Source organism: Cherax quadricarinatus, chromosome 55 (assembly GCF_038502225.1).
Source record: "Cherax quadricarinatus isolate ZL_2023a chromosome 55, ASM3850222v1, whole genome shotgun sequence".
Lineage (NCBI taxonomy): Eukaryota > Metazoa > Arthropoda > Malacostraca > Decapoda > Parastacidae > Cherax > Cherax quadricarinatus.
This window is the reverse complement of record NC_091346.1, coordinates 24,931,022-24,947,134: the sequence shown is the minus strand read 5'-3', so window position 1 is coordinate 24,947,134 and position 16,113 is coordinate 24,931,022. Positions and strand designations below refer to the sequence as shown.

At 37.9% G+C, this 16,113-nt stretch overlaps 1 protein-coding gene across 1 annotated transcript; it reads right to left on the bottom strand.

The window, feature by feature from the left end:
• Positions 1 to 3,199: 3,199 nt before the first annotated feature.
• Positions 3,200 to 15,492, bottom strand: Mesh1 (Metazoan SpoT homolog-1). Its single transcript, XM_053791447.2, has 4 exons — positions 15,365 to 15,492; positions 14,731 to 14,995; positions 13,090 to 13,238; positions 3,200 to 7,800 (listed from the first exon to the last, which is right to left on the bottom strand). The coding sequence occupies exons 2-4, from the start codon at positions 14,858 to 14,860 to the stop codon at positions 7,525 to 7,527; spliced, it is 555 nt and encodes a 184-aa protein (XP_053647422.1). The 5' UTR covers positions 14,861 to 14,995; positions 15,365 to 15,492; the 3' UTR covers positions 3,200 to 7,524.
• Between the last annotated feature and the right edge of the window lie 621 nt (positions 15,493 to 16,113).

The following is a 16,113-nucleotide window of genomic DNA, read 5'->3' as shown; positions in this document are numbered from 1 at the left end:
GAAAAGACTGTGTGTTCTTTAGTAACAGTTGAAAATTTAAGATACAGTATGCACTACTTAAATGGGTAAACAAGCTCTACAAACAACACAGAATTTATGTTAAGTTAGTAAAGGTAAATTTAAAAAATGGTCTGATTGAGGTGAGAGAATAAAGTACAAGATTTTGTTTACCTTACATCATAAACAAGAACTGATACTGTAAACAACAAATATTTGGATGTAGCCAGACAAACTGAAAATATTTGGGAATGATGTGTGTAGAAATTACACAAGAAAGATAAAGAAAAGAGCATTACATAGTAGAAAGATGATCACATATCTTTAAAGAATTATAGTTATGGATTAGGAAAAATATATTTCAATTACCTGTAAACAGTTCAAGGAGTCTATTCCCTTGGATTGGGTTTAGCACAGTCTTGGTTATAATAATAATTCCTTTGTTGGGCCCCAGACCAGACCTCTTGACTGATTAACTAGACTGCCCTCTCTATCAACGAGCACGCAGAATTTACCTCCAACATCGTCTTCGTTCTACTACTCTCTCTTTACCTTCCCTTCTTGCTGATGGACCTTCCTTTAATCCTGACTCTCTCATTGACTTCTTAACGACTGATTTACTCCACAAACTCTGATGATGATACCTTTCACACTCCCCTCGGCCCTTTCTAGCTCAGTCTCTTGCTGCCCTTTACCCTTTCACCATCCACTGCCCCGCTGTTATCCGTAACCTATTACTCATCCACCTCCCTTTTGCCACCTGATGCCCTTGCTTCCTTCCTGCCCTGCAGCGCTGTATAGCCCTTGTGGCTTAGCTCTTCTTTTGATTATAATAATAATAATTGACTGATTAACCAAGCTCTTAGGGCTGGCCAACATAGGCACCACAACCTAACTGGTTAGCACTGACTTGATAAATTCCTTAAGTTTCCTCTTGAAGACAGCTAGGGATACCGTAGTAATTTTCCTTATGTATGAAGGGTGGTTTGTCTTTATTTACCTTTACCCATATTGAGTTATCTTACTCCCCATTCATGGTGGAACAGGAAGCATTCAGGTTTGACTCAAGGAAGGGAAGCATAGGCTCAATTCTTTAGATCAAGAGCCCCTCATTAACCCTCTTCTTTCTTGGCTCAAACTCGATTGCCTCTTATTCCTTGGACACACTACGACCCTTATGAGTGTAACATTTTCCCTAAACTAATAATAATAATCCTCATAATTTTTGAAACATTTTGTGAACTGCACCAATCGCCTAAGAGGAATGTACATAATGCATACGTGGAATTGCCAACAGAAATGGTATATCTTATAACAACAAATTCAGAGAGAGCAAGAGACAACCTGTATGATATACAATATATATAATTTAATTTATTTCTTAATGCTTTCAGAGAAGAAAAGTGAAAGATCAGTAAGTATGAGGCAAAAAAAAACTGCAGTCATGAGTGTATAAAGTATTTATTTGACTTACGGTGATTATAAACCTGACATTCCACAATAAAGCAATTAGAAAAATATAAATATTACAAGTAACTGTTCTTCCCTCCATTTCATATTGTTATATGATATAATCTACACAAACTTCTTATTATTGTTGTATGTTTATATGGCATATGAGTACAGATAATACTATAACAACTAAAGGGAAATAAATAGTTGCTAGTGATTAGAACTGCACTCTAAAGCACAACACTGGTAAGTGTTATTACATTCAAGGGGCTCCTCAAGTGACTTTCCTTGATGCTGGTAAGGGGCTCTTGATCTAAAGAACTAGACCTGACTTCCTTCCTCAGCCCCCTGTACCTCAATTTACATGATGTGAGAGAGGTATCCCTAGAGTTGCTCCCAGCCCACACCCATCTCCAAACACTCCTCCTTACTCCTTTACCCAGGGTCCATTGTAAACACTTGCTGGATAACATCAGTATAGTATGCATGTGGATCAAACCTGAATGTCTCCTATATCCCCAGGCACTGTATGACCCCTATGGGTTTAGCATTCCCTCCACATTCACAGGGGTCATATAGAGCCTGGAAAGTTGAAGTAATTAAGCTTGAACCAAGGAAGGGAAGAATAGCTCTAATTTCTTGAATAAATAGCTCTTCACTGGAATCAATGCACCTCTTTCCCTTGATTGTACAGTACCCTTCAAGGGAGGTTTCTTGATGCTGGTGAGGGGCTCTTGATCTAGGGAATTGGATCTGTGTTCCAGGTCCCTGAATTGAGCCTGAATACCTTCCATCCCCCTCCCACATGCGCTGTATGATTCTACGGGTTTAGCGCTCCCCCATGATTATAATTATAATAATGATGGTACAGTAAGTGATAAACAGGAAGTGTTGAACAAGGAAGGGATGCTGCTGATGTCAACATGCTAGTAAATTTTAAATCTGCAGTTTAGAGAATAGGCTTTGTATTAATGACCATGCCCCTCAAGGGAAGGTCCTTGATTCTGGTGAGGGACTCTTTGATTTAGGGAATTGGATCTGTGCTCCAATTCCCTAAATTAAACCTGAATGCCTTCTGCCCCCCCCCAATGGGCACTGTATAATCCTTATGGGTTTAGTGCTCTTCCATGATGATAATCAATGAACATGATGTACAATATATTCTGATAACTGATGAAGAGGATTGTAGATGAAGGATACACTAGACTTGACTAGCTCATGCACAAGAATAGCAAACTAATAACAAGGAGGGGAGTGCCTTGATACCAGTGAAGCATTCTTGATCCAAGGAATTGCATCTATCCTTTCATTCCTTAAAACAAATATGATTACTTTCAATTTTTCAAGTACTCTCAACTAAATATAGACAACTAATACAGTAGGTATCACACTTATGAATTAATGCATTGTTCAAAAATGTTTGTAAACTGATTATTCAGAACTAAGAACCTAGTTTCCCATTAATCCATGTTGTAATCCAAGATGTTTTCCCAAGCCATAATAATTTATCACATCACATCGGCCTAGGAAGGGTTGGAGGGAGGGGGTAAAGGAGGTTTTGTGTGCGAGGGGCTTGGACTTCCAGCAGGCATGCGTGAGCGTGTTTGATAGGAGTGAATGGAGACAAATGGTTTTTAATACTTGACGTGCTGTTGGAGTGTGAGCAAAGTAACATTTATGAAGGGATTCAGGGAAACCGGCAGGCCGGACTTGAGTCCTGGAGATGGGAAGTACAGTGCCTGCACTCTGAAGGAGGGGTGTTAATGTTGCAGTTTAAAAACTGTAGTGTAAAGCACCCTTCTGGCAAGACAGTGATGGAGTGAATGATGGTGAAAGTTTTTCTTTTTCGGGCCACCCTGCCTTGGTGGGAATCGGCCGGTGTGATAAAAAAAAAAAAAAAAAAAAAAATAATTTCTTTCATTTTTTAACTAAGAATATTCACCTAATATTTTACTTACAAATACTGTAGTACATAAAGGTTTAATACATACATGGTAACCCTTTTTCCTGCATAAATTACTAAATGTGAAAAAAGGAAAAACTTTTTACTTCTTCATTGGGTCACTCTACCTTGGTGGGAGAAGGCGGGTGTTAAAAAAAAAAATAAAATCATACAAAGCAATAACACGTAGTACAGAACAGTGTTGGAGCAGAGAGCAGCTGGACTGCCTCCCTTTCATTCTCGCTCTCTTATTTACTGTCACCCTCACTCGCATTGTATTTAACACAATACATCTTATATATGCTCACCACTTCGTCAATCCTGTGGCCGGGTGTGTTGGTGTGGGAAGAATGGGATGATGTGTAGGAATGGGCAGTAGCTAAACTGCCTCTCTCACTTTCTTGCTCTCCTATTCACTCCCACCTTCTCGCTTGCATCATACCTAACTTGAGGTTCTTTACATATACTCACTTCTTCACTGCTATGTAAGAAGGCAGTGGTAGGAATAACTGAGAGGGAGTTTGTTGCCTAAGCTTCCACTGTCCGTATTTCACTCGCTGGTCATGTCAAACATGAGAGCAGCATGTAGAAGCAGTGACCATAACTCAGCAGAACAACACACAGTAAATGTCTACTCTATAGTTCTTAACCATGCTCTATGAAAAGCATGAACTCTTCATATTAGCATAAAATGAACATACACAAAATACCAATGAATTTGGTTAAAAAAAAAAAAAGTTTTGTTTTTATAGCGATTCAACTTTAAGAAACTCAGACATATTAAATCTATACTTCTTCATCAATCCTTCTCAACAAATGTGAGCTTTCTATACATTCATGATAGCACTTTTTTTTATTATAATAATAATAATATACATTCATGAAATAAAGTATGAATATATTTTGTAAACAGAAAAATGTAAATTCACTCATAAAAATCATGAATTTTAAATTTGTAAATCTTGACCAATCCCTACCAAACAAATGAATATGCACAACCTTTAAATGCATTTGATGAAAAAGAAAACATTATGTAAACTAATATCTGAATATTTATTATTGCTGAAATTGCATATCAACCTTTTTTTTTTTTAAACCACTATACTGGTTCCACAGTGCCAAAATTGCAAGTGTTGGACATTCTACGTCTGTGACCTACCATACTGAATTTGAGAGTAATCTGAATACTGTAGTGAACAGAAAAGCACGAGATGAACACATGCTTTAAGTAAAGTTGAAATGGTTTAAATCAAATGCTCATTAATGGACTGAGCATGTAGAAAAAAATCATTACAACTGACATGTACTATTAGTAGATATGAAGACTGTACAGGTTGGACAAGTTGAAGGGAAGTTCAGTAAGAGGCGGTAAAACAATAAAGTGGATAAAAATAGCAAACCTATACACATTATACATTTTTGTAATACGGATCAAGCTATTTAAAAGCTTGACAGAATACAATGGTAATGAACAAATTGGCTACATGAAAAATAAAATGCTAAAATTAATATAAATGAAGTTTTCACTGCATTTATAGATTTAGAAAGGGCATATGATAGAGTGGATAGGAGAGCAATGTGGCAGATGCTGCAAGTGTATGGAATAGGTAGTAGGTTACTAAATGCTGTAAAGAGTTTTTTGAGGATAGTGAGGCTCAGGTTTGGGCGTGTAGGAGAGGGAGATTACTTCCCAGTAAAAATAGGTCTTAGATAGGGATATGTAATGTCACCATTTTTTTTTTTTCGGCCATCTCCAAACGTTGTCTAATATATTTATAGATGGGATTGTAAAAGAAGTAAATGCTGGAGTGTTGGGGAGAGGGGTGGGATTAAATTATGGGGAATCAAATACAAAATGGAAGTTGGCACAGTTGTTTTTTGCTAATGTTACTGTGCTTTTGGGGGATTCTAAAGAAAAGTTGCAAAGGTTAGTGGACAAGTTTGGGAGGGTGTCTAAAGGTAGAAAGTTGAAAGTGAATATAGATAGGAGTAAGGTGATGAGGGTATCAAACGATTTAGATAAAGAAAAATTGAATATCACATTGGAGGGAGGGAGTATGGAAGAAGTGAATGTTTTCAGATATTTGGGAGTTGACTTAACAGCAGATGGATTTATGAAGGATGAAGGAAAAAAGGTGAGTGGTGCGTTGAGGTATCTATGGAGACAGAGAACGTTATCCATGGAGGCAAAGAAGGGAATGTACAAGAGTATAGTATAGTAAAGTATTACCAACACTCTTATATGGGTGTGAAGCATGGGTTTTAAGTGCTGCAGCGAGGAGACGGCTGGAGGCAGTGGAGATGTCGTGCCTAAGGGCAATGTGTGGTGTAAATATTACGCAGAGAATTCGTAGTGTGGAAATTAGGAGGAAGTGTGGAGTTACTGAAAGTATTAGTCAGAGGGCTGAAGAGGGGCTGTGAACCCTTTCAGGGTCCCCAGGCCTTCTCAAATTAAAAAAAAAAAAAAAAAAAAAAAAATTCTTATGAAAAGATAGAGAATCTTTTCCCAATCATAATGACACCAAAAGTATGAAATTTTATGGAAAACTTACGGAATTATGGTCTCGCGAAGTTAGCGGTGTTTACGCATCGGCGATTTTGCCCACTTTGAGCCCTATTTTTGGCCAATTCCAGTGTACTAGCCGACAAAAATCGTAACTATTTCGCTAGAACTTCATTTTTTTCTATCGAATGAGTACAAGAAACCACCCATTTACCGATTTCAGCTATCCAATACAGTGGTCAGAATTTAGCAATTTTGCCAATTTTACACAAATTTCAAAAGATGCCAATTTCCAAATAGGGTCCAGAATAAACAAGAAAGACATTCCTGGCACTAAAATAACATTTCCTCTGTTCATCAGTCACATCCCCATGCCCCTCTTACATTCTTTTGCTTTCCACTTTGAATTTTTTATTCTCACAAAAAATAGAAGATTTACTGTTATGCAGACTACTGCATTAGTATAGAAATGGTATAAATAATACCGGCGCACTTGTGAAAGAATATCAGACTCACCAGTTGATGTGTATTGGACGCTTAGCATGATTTGTTTACTTTTGAACTTTGGTAAAAATCAAACATTTCTGCTACTTTGAGCTCAAATGCAAGGTACTTTTCATTGTAAAACCAGTCAAAATCATCTCAATTTCTGTAATATGTCTTCCATTCTATAAAATGAGACCAGGAAAACTAGAACACAACAATAAATACCATACGAAAATACAGTGCAAAGTTGCTGTTTTAATCCAAAAACACGGTCAAAGTTTTTTTTTTCTCATTATGCACTGTGTGCTGCAGGATTTTTTTTATACTGCGCACACTGACCACATAGACCCATTCTTTCATATGTAGGCCTACCAGCTTTCTCTCACTAGATTTGAGGGCGCTAGAATTTAGGCGTACTAGTACGTCAAAAACTCTGGTGCGTAAGCCGTACTAGTACGTACGTCCAAAACCCTGAAAGGGTTAAGGTGGTTCTTTTCATTTACAGAGAATGGAAGAAAGTAGAATGACTTGGAGAGCATATAAATCTACTGGGGAAGGAAGGCAGGGTAGGGGTTATCTCAGAAGAGGTTGGAGGGAGGGGGTAAAGGAGGTTTGGTGGGTGAGGGGCTTGGACCTCCAACAAGAGTGTGTGAGCATGTTAGATAGGTGTGAATGAAGATGAATGGCTTTTGGGACCTGACAAGCTGTTGGAGTATGAGCAGGGAAATATTTTGTAAAGGGATTCAGGGAAACCGGTTAGCTGGACTTGACTCCTGGAAATGGGAAGTACAATGCCTACACTTTAAAGGAGGGGTTTGGGATATTGGCACTTTGGAGGTTGACTTTTAAACTGTCATATCCGAGTGCCTCTGAAAAGACAGTGATTATGTGTGAGTGAGGTGAAAGTGTTGAATGATGAAAGTATTTTCTTTTTGGGTCACCCTACCTCGGTGGGAGACGACCGACATGTTGAAAAAAATATATAGTATATATATATATATATAGTATATACATGTATTAATTTTAAAATCATTGAGTTCTGGATTATTTAGTACAGTATAATAGTCACCCAAATGGCAAAAGAAATCCCTGAGGAAATTTTTGACAATGATTATACAAGGCATACTTGTACTTACTTTTAACATTATATAGCTACCTTTCTTTTGGCAAAGAGTTTATCTAACTCTTTTTCAAGGAAATCATTGGTACCTCTGCAGCCAGCAACTACTTTAGCTGCCCAGTGAAAATATTCATTCACTCTATTTGGTGTCCAACCGAAAGGTGTGGCTCGATCCAAGTCACGCAAGTTGTACAATTTGTCTGCAAGTTTAACCAGTTTAGCCTCTTGAGATGCTAAAGGTGCTTTCACAATCTGAAGTCTTTTCCTCTCTTCCTTACTCAGGCTCTTGTTATCAGTAACCTAGGTGAAGAGTAATACAATAACTTACCAAACATATGTATTTTAAAATACACACACTTATGACTGTATTTACATCCTTTTGATATATATGCTTGGTCTTCATAGTGAACATATATACTGTTTCAAACATGCATAACTATCCTACAACCGTAAAGGGTCATATGAAAATACAACAGTTTGCCAAGATTACTAAGTTTGATACAAATCTCCTGCTTTATAAAGTTCTAAAAGATGAACTTGAACACAAAGTTTTATACCAATCTGAATAGTAATTTTGATGCTGCATACATAGAGGCATGGAATAATAAGTCATCCCGAGTTAAATGGAGCAACATATCTTGGAGCTACATAAATTAAAGCTTGCCTTTTCTGCCTCCAGTGCTCATTTTTGCTAAGGTTTAGTCAGTCAGTTTTAGTTAGTTCATAACTTTTCTCTTCCATCTCTTTTGCCTTAAATCTATCTTTAATATTTTTGCTCTTAGTATTGTCTGCTTTGCAAAACATTTTATGTTCCTCCATTTTGCTGCTGGTTATTATTTTTATTTTGTGTGCTATATCTACTTTAATCAAGCTTTTATTAGTTAGGTTAGATTATTTTTTTTTAATCGTCTTATAAGTATTAACATTTGTTGTTCTGTGAAAAGGCAGTAGTTAGGCAAGGCTGTTTTTTTTTTATTATTTTTTCTTCATAACTGCCTTGCAGGTACTAGTCTTTTTGTTCTTTTAAAAGCCATAGGCTTGATCTAGTGTTTCATGTCCTTCTTTGACTTTATATGAAGAGTAAGACACATGGACAACGCTAGTTATTTTTACTGATGAAAAGTTTTACCTGTGCTGCAGGTTTCATCAGTCAATTAGAGACATCAGCACTGATGGAAAATGAACTGACTCACGAAATCGTAATGACATGATTGCGACGGGCTGGAGTTTTGCGACTCTATGACCGCGGGTTCAATCCCGGCCGGGGTATGGTTTGTTTATTTATTTATTTATTTATTTAGTAATTTTAGCATACATACAGAGATACAAAAAAATACAGGTAAGAGCAGCATGCCAAAGCCACTTATATGCATAGCATTACGGGCTGGCTTAAAATTAAATTAAGATTAACTAAGCAATGATGAAATCAGTGATAAAACATTATTGTAAACAGATAACTATAAAGCACAAATGAGTATTACAAAGACAGGTCATATGGTTGCATGCATTGCTGTACATTCAGTCGAATGGAGTATTCTGTTAGGTAGTGTATTTAAAAAAATAACGAAGTTAGATTGGGTCCTAGGTTTAACATTTGTGTGATATAATTGTGAGTAACATATAGGATATACAATTTATAAGGTTCAGTTATTCAGTATTTATTTGGTTTTGAGTGAGTAAGTGATCTTTGAGAAGAGACTTGAATTTATAAACAGGTAGTGTTTCTTTTATATTTACAGGTAATGAATTCCAGATTTTAGGGCCTTTTATGTGCATTGAGTTTTTGCATAGCGTGAGATGGACACGAGGAACATCAAAGAGTGATCTGTGCCTTGTGTTATGGTCATGTGTTCTGTTGAGGTTGGCAAGGAGATGTTTGAGGGGAGGGTTAATATCAGAGTTAAGTGTTCTATGTATGTAATAGGTGCAGTAATAAGTATGGATGTTTTGTATGGTGAGTAGGTTGAGTGTTTTGAATATTGGTGGAGTGTGCTGCCTGTAGTGAGAATTTGTTATCATTCTAACTGCAGCCTTTTGTTGGGTAATTAGTGGTCTGAGATGGTTAATTGTTGTTGAGCCCAATGCACAAATTCCATAGGTAAGATAGGGGTAAATAAGAGAGTGATAAAGGGCCAGGAGGGCTGACTGTGGAACATAGTACCGTATCTTTGATAGTATGCCTACAGTCTTGGAAATTTTCTTAGAAATTTGTTGTATATGTGTATGAAATTTGAGTCTATTATCAAGGTGGATTCCTAAGAATTTTCCCTCTGTTAGCTTTGTGATAGGTGATCTGTTTATCGTTATGTTAAGAGGTACATCTGTAGCTCTGTTACCAAACTGAATGAAGTAGGTTTTGTCAATGTTTAGTGTAAGTTTGTTAGTCCTCATCCAGGTAGATATTTTCTGTAATTCGGTGTTTACAGTATTGGCTAGCGTGACTGGGCTCGGGTGAGAGAAGACGTATGTAGTGTCATCTGCAAAAAGTGTGGGTTTGAGTAATTGCGAAGCATTTGGTAGGTCATTTATGTATAGGAGAAAGAGAAGAGGGCCAAGGACACTTCCCTGTGGGACACCAACTGTAATTGGTTGAGCGGAAGAGCTTGCCCCATTTGCATACACATATTGGCTTCTGTTGCTGAGGTATGACTTGAAGTAGTTGAGGGAGTGCCCTCTAATACCATAGTGTGACAATTTTACGTGGAGCAAGTCATGGTCAACTGTATCAAAAGCTTTACGTAAGTCAATGAAGATCCCCAGTGGGACTTCTTTTTTCTCTATTGCAGTGTATATATGTTCTAGCATGTGTATAATAGCATCATTAGTATTTTTATTAGGCTTGAATCCAAATTGGCAGGGGTTGAGAATGTTTTGGGAGATGAGGTAGGAGTAGATTCGTTTATGAATTAATTTTTCGAAGATTTTTGAGAGAGGGTGTAAATTGGATATTGGCCTATAGTTATTCAATTCTGTTTGGTCTCCTCCTTTATGGATTGGGGTGACCCTTGCTATTTTGAGAGCTGTAGGGAAGGTGGAGGATTCAATGGATTTGTTAAAGAGTGTTGCAATGATTGGTGATAGTACTTGTGACACTTTTTTGTATATAAAGGGTGGTAAGGTATTTAAATCTCCTGCCTTGTTTTTTAGTGCGTTGATAATAAGGGAGACTTCGTATGGGTTAGTCGGAGCTAGGAACAGTGTGTTCGGGTAGTTGCCAGTGAGGTAGTCATTTGGTGGGGTATCTGAGCTTGGGATTTTATTGGCAAGGTTTTGCCCTATAGTGGAGAAGAAATCATTGAGTCTGTTTGCTGTTTCTGTTGGTGGGAGTTGGGGTTCATCTGATTTTGCTAATTTTATTTCGCTATTTCATGATATCTTTTTTGTTCCCAGAATTTCTGATAGGGTCTTCCAGGTCTTTTTTATATCACCTCGTAAGTTGGATAATCTGTTCTCATAATACAGTTTTTTTGCCCTTCTTATCAGGCTGGTTAGGAATGACGAGTAACGTTTTGTTTGGTCTCTGGTTATGTGACCCATTCTGTACTGATTTTCATATCGGTGTTTTGTATTTATGGATTTGAGAATGCTGGGTGTTAGCCAGGGACTGTTCAGTCTCTTAGCTGTCATCTGTTTAGTTTTTTTAGGGCAGTGCTTGTTATAGAGGTATTGGTCTTTTTTTAGAAAATTATTAAAACATTCGTCAATATATGTATAGATTTCTGGCTCAGTGTGCCAGTCAATGTTTGTTACTGCTGTTGTGAAGTTATTAATGGCTGCCTCATTGTGAAGTCTGAAGGTGACTTTAGTAGTGTCTTGGGGTATTTTACCAAGAGTTGTTATGAGGAAAGTAGGGTAGTGGTCTGTGGCATTATCTGTAATTATGCCTGATTTTAAAGGGGATATGGTGTTGGTCCAGATGTGGTCAAGTAGGGAAACACTAGTCTCCGTAACTCTTGTAGGTTTTGTTACTGTTGGTAGCAACATGCAGTTACTCATTGTGTTTGTGAATTCAGTAATGTGTGGGTCTTGGTCTTGCAGGAGATTTATATTGAAGTCACCTGAGAGTAGTAAGTGATCTTTGTTCATGCGTGCATCAGTTATCATACTTCCTAGGTTTTGACTAAATTGGCTAATGTTTGATTGTGGAACTCTGTAGATGTTTATCACTGTGAGAGGTTTTTGTAGGTATTTGGATTTGAATTTAGCTATTATATATTCCCCATGTTCATCCCTTGTGCAAGTATTAGTGATACATTCTAGTTGGTCTGAGTAGTATATAGCTGTGCCACCCCCTAGTTGGTCTGGCCTACAGTTGTGTATGGCTGTGTAACCAGGAATGGCATAGACATCTGTAGTATCAGGCTTTAGCCAGGTTTCAGTTAGTGTAATGAAGGACATATTGGCATGCAAGGAATTTAGTAATGCTAGGAGGTCATCGTAATGCTTGCTTAAAGATCTGATATTGTAGTTAAAGATAGTTATGTTGTTGTTGGCTCTGAGAAGTGCCTTTGATTGTTCTGCTGTGTAGTAATTACAGTAACTGTTTGAATCATTTAAGTCATTAAATAAGAGGTTGGTATCAGGATCAATGCTTGTAATCATAAGATTTGTAGTGAATCTATAGTTAGAATTAAGTATAAAACAAAGTAATTATTCTAAAGCTAAAAAAACAGCACCTGAATTATTTAACAAATGTAAAAATAATGAGCTAAGGTAGTTTTTTAAAGCTAAAATAAAGGAGACAATATAAAAGGGACTAAAATAATTTGTGGTGAACAAATAAAGTGATGATCAAATAATGGAGCTTGGGAATATGATAGTAGGTAGTACTTTAAAGGTAATTCTTTAAAGTTAGAATTATAATATAAAATTATAATATAAAAGGGACTAATATAAGTTGTGGTGAACAATAAAGTGGTAATCAAATAATTGCACTAAGGTCTAATATAATGACTTTTGTGGACTTTTATGGAAAATGAAGTATGCAAAGTAGAGAAGTTCATCACACTTGGAGTAAGACAGTCTTTTAGCAAGTGGCCAGAGGCTTATATGCTGGAAAGTGAGGTGTAGCAGCTTGATGATAAGGTCACTGGTGAGATGGTCCCACTAGTGGAAGTTACATTAATCAGATGTTAGCAATATAGTTGCTTTTCATCATAGCTCATTCATGCTTAAAATATATTTTAAGAATGAATGATAAAAGAAAAGAGGATAGGAATATTCAAATACAGTAACGGTGGCCCATGGCCTGGTGGCAAAAGCTCTCGCTTCACATGGTGAGGGTCCGGGTTCAATTCCCAGCAAGGGTAGACACATTGGGTATTTACTTATGCCAGTTATCCATGTTCACCCATCAGTAAAGTGGATACCTGGGTGTTGTTGACTGGTGTGGGTCATATCCTGGGACTATTGACTTAATTTGCCCAAAAGGCTCTGCATAACAAGGGGCATTCTATTTAGTAGCATGCCATTGATGTCAGCTAGGCCTGTATACCTTGTACATGTAGCTGTAGACAAAAGATATATTATTAGTAGTATATTCCAATCCAACACAATAAAACAATTTCACTAAAATTCTTCCTCACATACCTCTGCAACAATGCCAGCTACCTCAGGGCCAAATTCCCTAACAAGTTCTTCATTAGAAGTATGTGTGTCTTCAACAGTGTCATGGAGCACAGCAGCTTGCAAGACTGCTAAGTTATCTATTCCACCTTCCACCAGAAGAAAAGCTACACCTGAAAAAGGAAAAATGATTTCACCCAAAATATAAGCTTAACTGTAAACATAGCTGAAAGATAATGTTACATCATATCAGTGTAGACAAGACTGCAATTTGGTCATAATAGTGTTTGAGAAGTGTGTAATGTGCACAAATTTTGGGGCAGCATTCTAGCTAATACTGTATTGTACAGGGTTACAGTTAATAATAGTAATTTTTTTTTATCTCAATGGCCAGCTTCTATCTAAAAATGAACCATTTACCTAGTCATTCAAATGCTGTCTTGCCAAAAATGCATAGACATTGTAATTCAAGTAGCTCCCTGAACTGTAACATCCCCACCCCTCCTTCAGAGTGGAGGCACTGTACCTCCCCCACCAGGGCTCCAAATCTGGCTAACCAGGTTTCTCTAAATCCCTTCATAAATGTTACCTTGCTCACACTCCAACAGGATGTCATATCCCTAAAACCACTTGTCCTTGCTAACCCTGCCATAACATGCTTCCTGTCTGGAGTCTGCCTGGAGGTTATTCTGGTGGCCAATGCTCAAGTGACCCAATTCTTGACTAGACCTCCCAGTGGATCAGGGCCTGATCAACCAGGCTGTTATCAATGGCTACACACAGTCCAACTTATGAACTATAGCCTGGCTGATCGTGTACTGCTGTTACATGTCTGCTGAATACTTAAGCCCTTATAACTTAAAACCTTCACACCCTCCCTCCAATTCATTGTGGGATGACCCCTTTCTTCAACCCAGGATTTATGTACCCTCTTAGTTATCTTATCCTTCTCCATCTTCCCTAAATGCCCAAACTCTAGCCTAATACATAGTAACCCTAATTTTTATGCTCTTAAAATCTTGCATAATATTCGCACCACACACTGCCCTCAAATGTATTAATAATAATAATAATTAAAAAAACACATCGGCCTTCTCTCACTGAGGTAGGGTGACCAAAACACAAAAACACTTTCATCATCAGTCACTCCTATCACTCTGCCAGAGTGCTCAGATAACCCTCAAAACTACAAACATCCCAACTCCTTCAGAGGAAAATGAATACATGTATTTAGGTGGCACAACACAATAAAGTGACCCTCATACCTGGCCCAATGTAAAAAAAAAAAATGAGTGGTGTTTTCTGGTTGTTATATAACTTCACGAAAAGTTACCTTACCTTACCTAACCTAACCTTAACTAAACGATACCTAACTTAACTTAACCAAACCTAACTTAATCTTAATTAAACGATATCTAACCTAACCAAGCCTAATCTAACCGTTTTCGTTTATATCCCAAATAAAAATTTGCAAAAGAAATACAGATTCCATGATGTACATACAAACAGGTTGCAAGTAATGGAAGTGTAAAATAATGTTCAACATGCACCAAGTAATTGTCAGAAACTATAGCCATACAAAATAGCGTCATAACAGTTTTTCACTATAAAAACATTTCATTAAATTCAATGACATTGATTGTTTTAAGACAGGATGTATCTTACCAATTGGGTGATTAATGTAGGGAGTTTGTTCTGGGTCTTTTCGCCTTTGATTTTTATGCTTTACAGCTGCAAAGTTCACACACTTAATGATTTCTGCCAGAGGTGTTCCGTTGTGGCTGATGGTTGACATCTGTGTTATATATATCTTATATTGCAACAATGTAATACAGGTGTTGGGCAATTGTAATTGTAGACAAGGGCAAGCACTGCTCACGAGGTATTGTGCCCCGCAACCTTGTATCCTGCCTGGAAATACTGCACAAATCTGTCGGGGAAAAATAAAAATGAGTTCACAGGAACGACGAACTGAATGTAATTAATTTAAAGGTGAGCTATCCACCTAAAACCTGGGAAAATTGGACCCCTATGGCAATAAATTACTTCGTCTGACTCCTGTGGGCTATCCTAGGTTATTTACACATGTTATTTTGTATGATAATTGTAGTCACCTAAATTTGTGTAACTATGCTTATGTGTATTTGTGCCTAAATAAACTCACACACCCCACCGGGACCAGTGACAAGTTAACTCCCAAAACCAGCAGGAAAATCCACAGCACAAAACAAAAGGCGTTTCCGTACCCCGGGCCTTTAAAATCCTGCTGCCCTTGCCCACCTAGCAGAAAAATAGGCACCTGTGTGTTAGTTCACTCAAGTTTGTCGCACACAGAGAAAAAAATGTGTCAGAAAGCTTCAATCCTCCTGGAATGTCATATCCCGTGTAAAAACAAAATCTCCAGTCTTGTGTTGGGTAAAAGGTATTAGAGCGCTACGAACTAGTGCTCTCTCTCTCTCTCTCTCTCTCTCTCTCTCCTTCGAAAATGTTCATATCATGGTAGGGACAAGAGAGTAGTGTACCCGGTTGCTTTTTCAGATCGAGTCGGCCAGCATTTTCACAGCAGAATTATATACAATACTCGCTGCTATTATACACATTATATACAAATAACCCGCACAGGGGAGAATGAACTTATGATGTCTCAGTCCGATTTGGACCATTTGGACTCAGTGGTCAGTCGTCACGTGAGGTCACAGACCCTGAGCTGCTTTGGGGATTAGTGTGGACGGTTACAAAGCATGGCTTGCTTCTGCAGTGTTTTAAAAAATGAGGTTGGAGAGTTGAAGGAGGAGGTCTTGCTTCTCCAGGAGGAGATTAGGAGGCTGAAGGTCCACCTCAATGGGTCTGGGAGAGAGTGTGAGGTGGCCGGAGTTGTGGGGAATGAGGCTTCTAGCAGCGAGGTGCAGTCTCTCTCTCGCTGTGAGGAGGCTGTAGTTGGGGAGGCAGCAACGGGTACCAGCAGTGAGGTGCAGCCCAGCACCTGCTACAAGTGGCGAGTAGTTCACAGTAATGGAAGGCGCATCAGAGTAAGGAAAGTTAAGAGTG

Coding starts and splice junctions, on each gene's coding strand:
- Mesh1 (XM_053791447.2), bottom strand. CDS start 14,860: ATGTCAACCATCAGCCACAACGGAACACCTCTGGCAGAAATCATTAAG. Junction 13,239..14,730: donor CTACATTAATCACCCAATTG/GTAAGATACATC, acceptor TTCCTTTTTCAG/GTGTAGCTTTTCTTCTGGTG. Junction 7,801..13,089: donor TAGCTGGCATTGTTGCAGAG/GTATGTGAGGAA, acceptor CTCTTCACCTAG/GTTACTGATAACAAGAGCCT.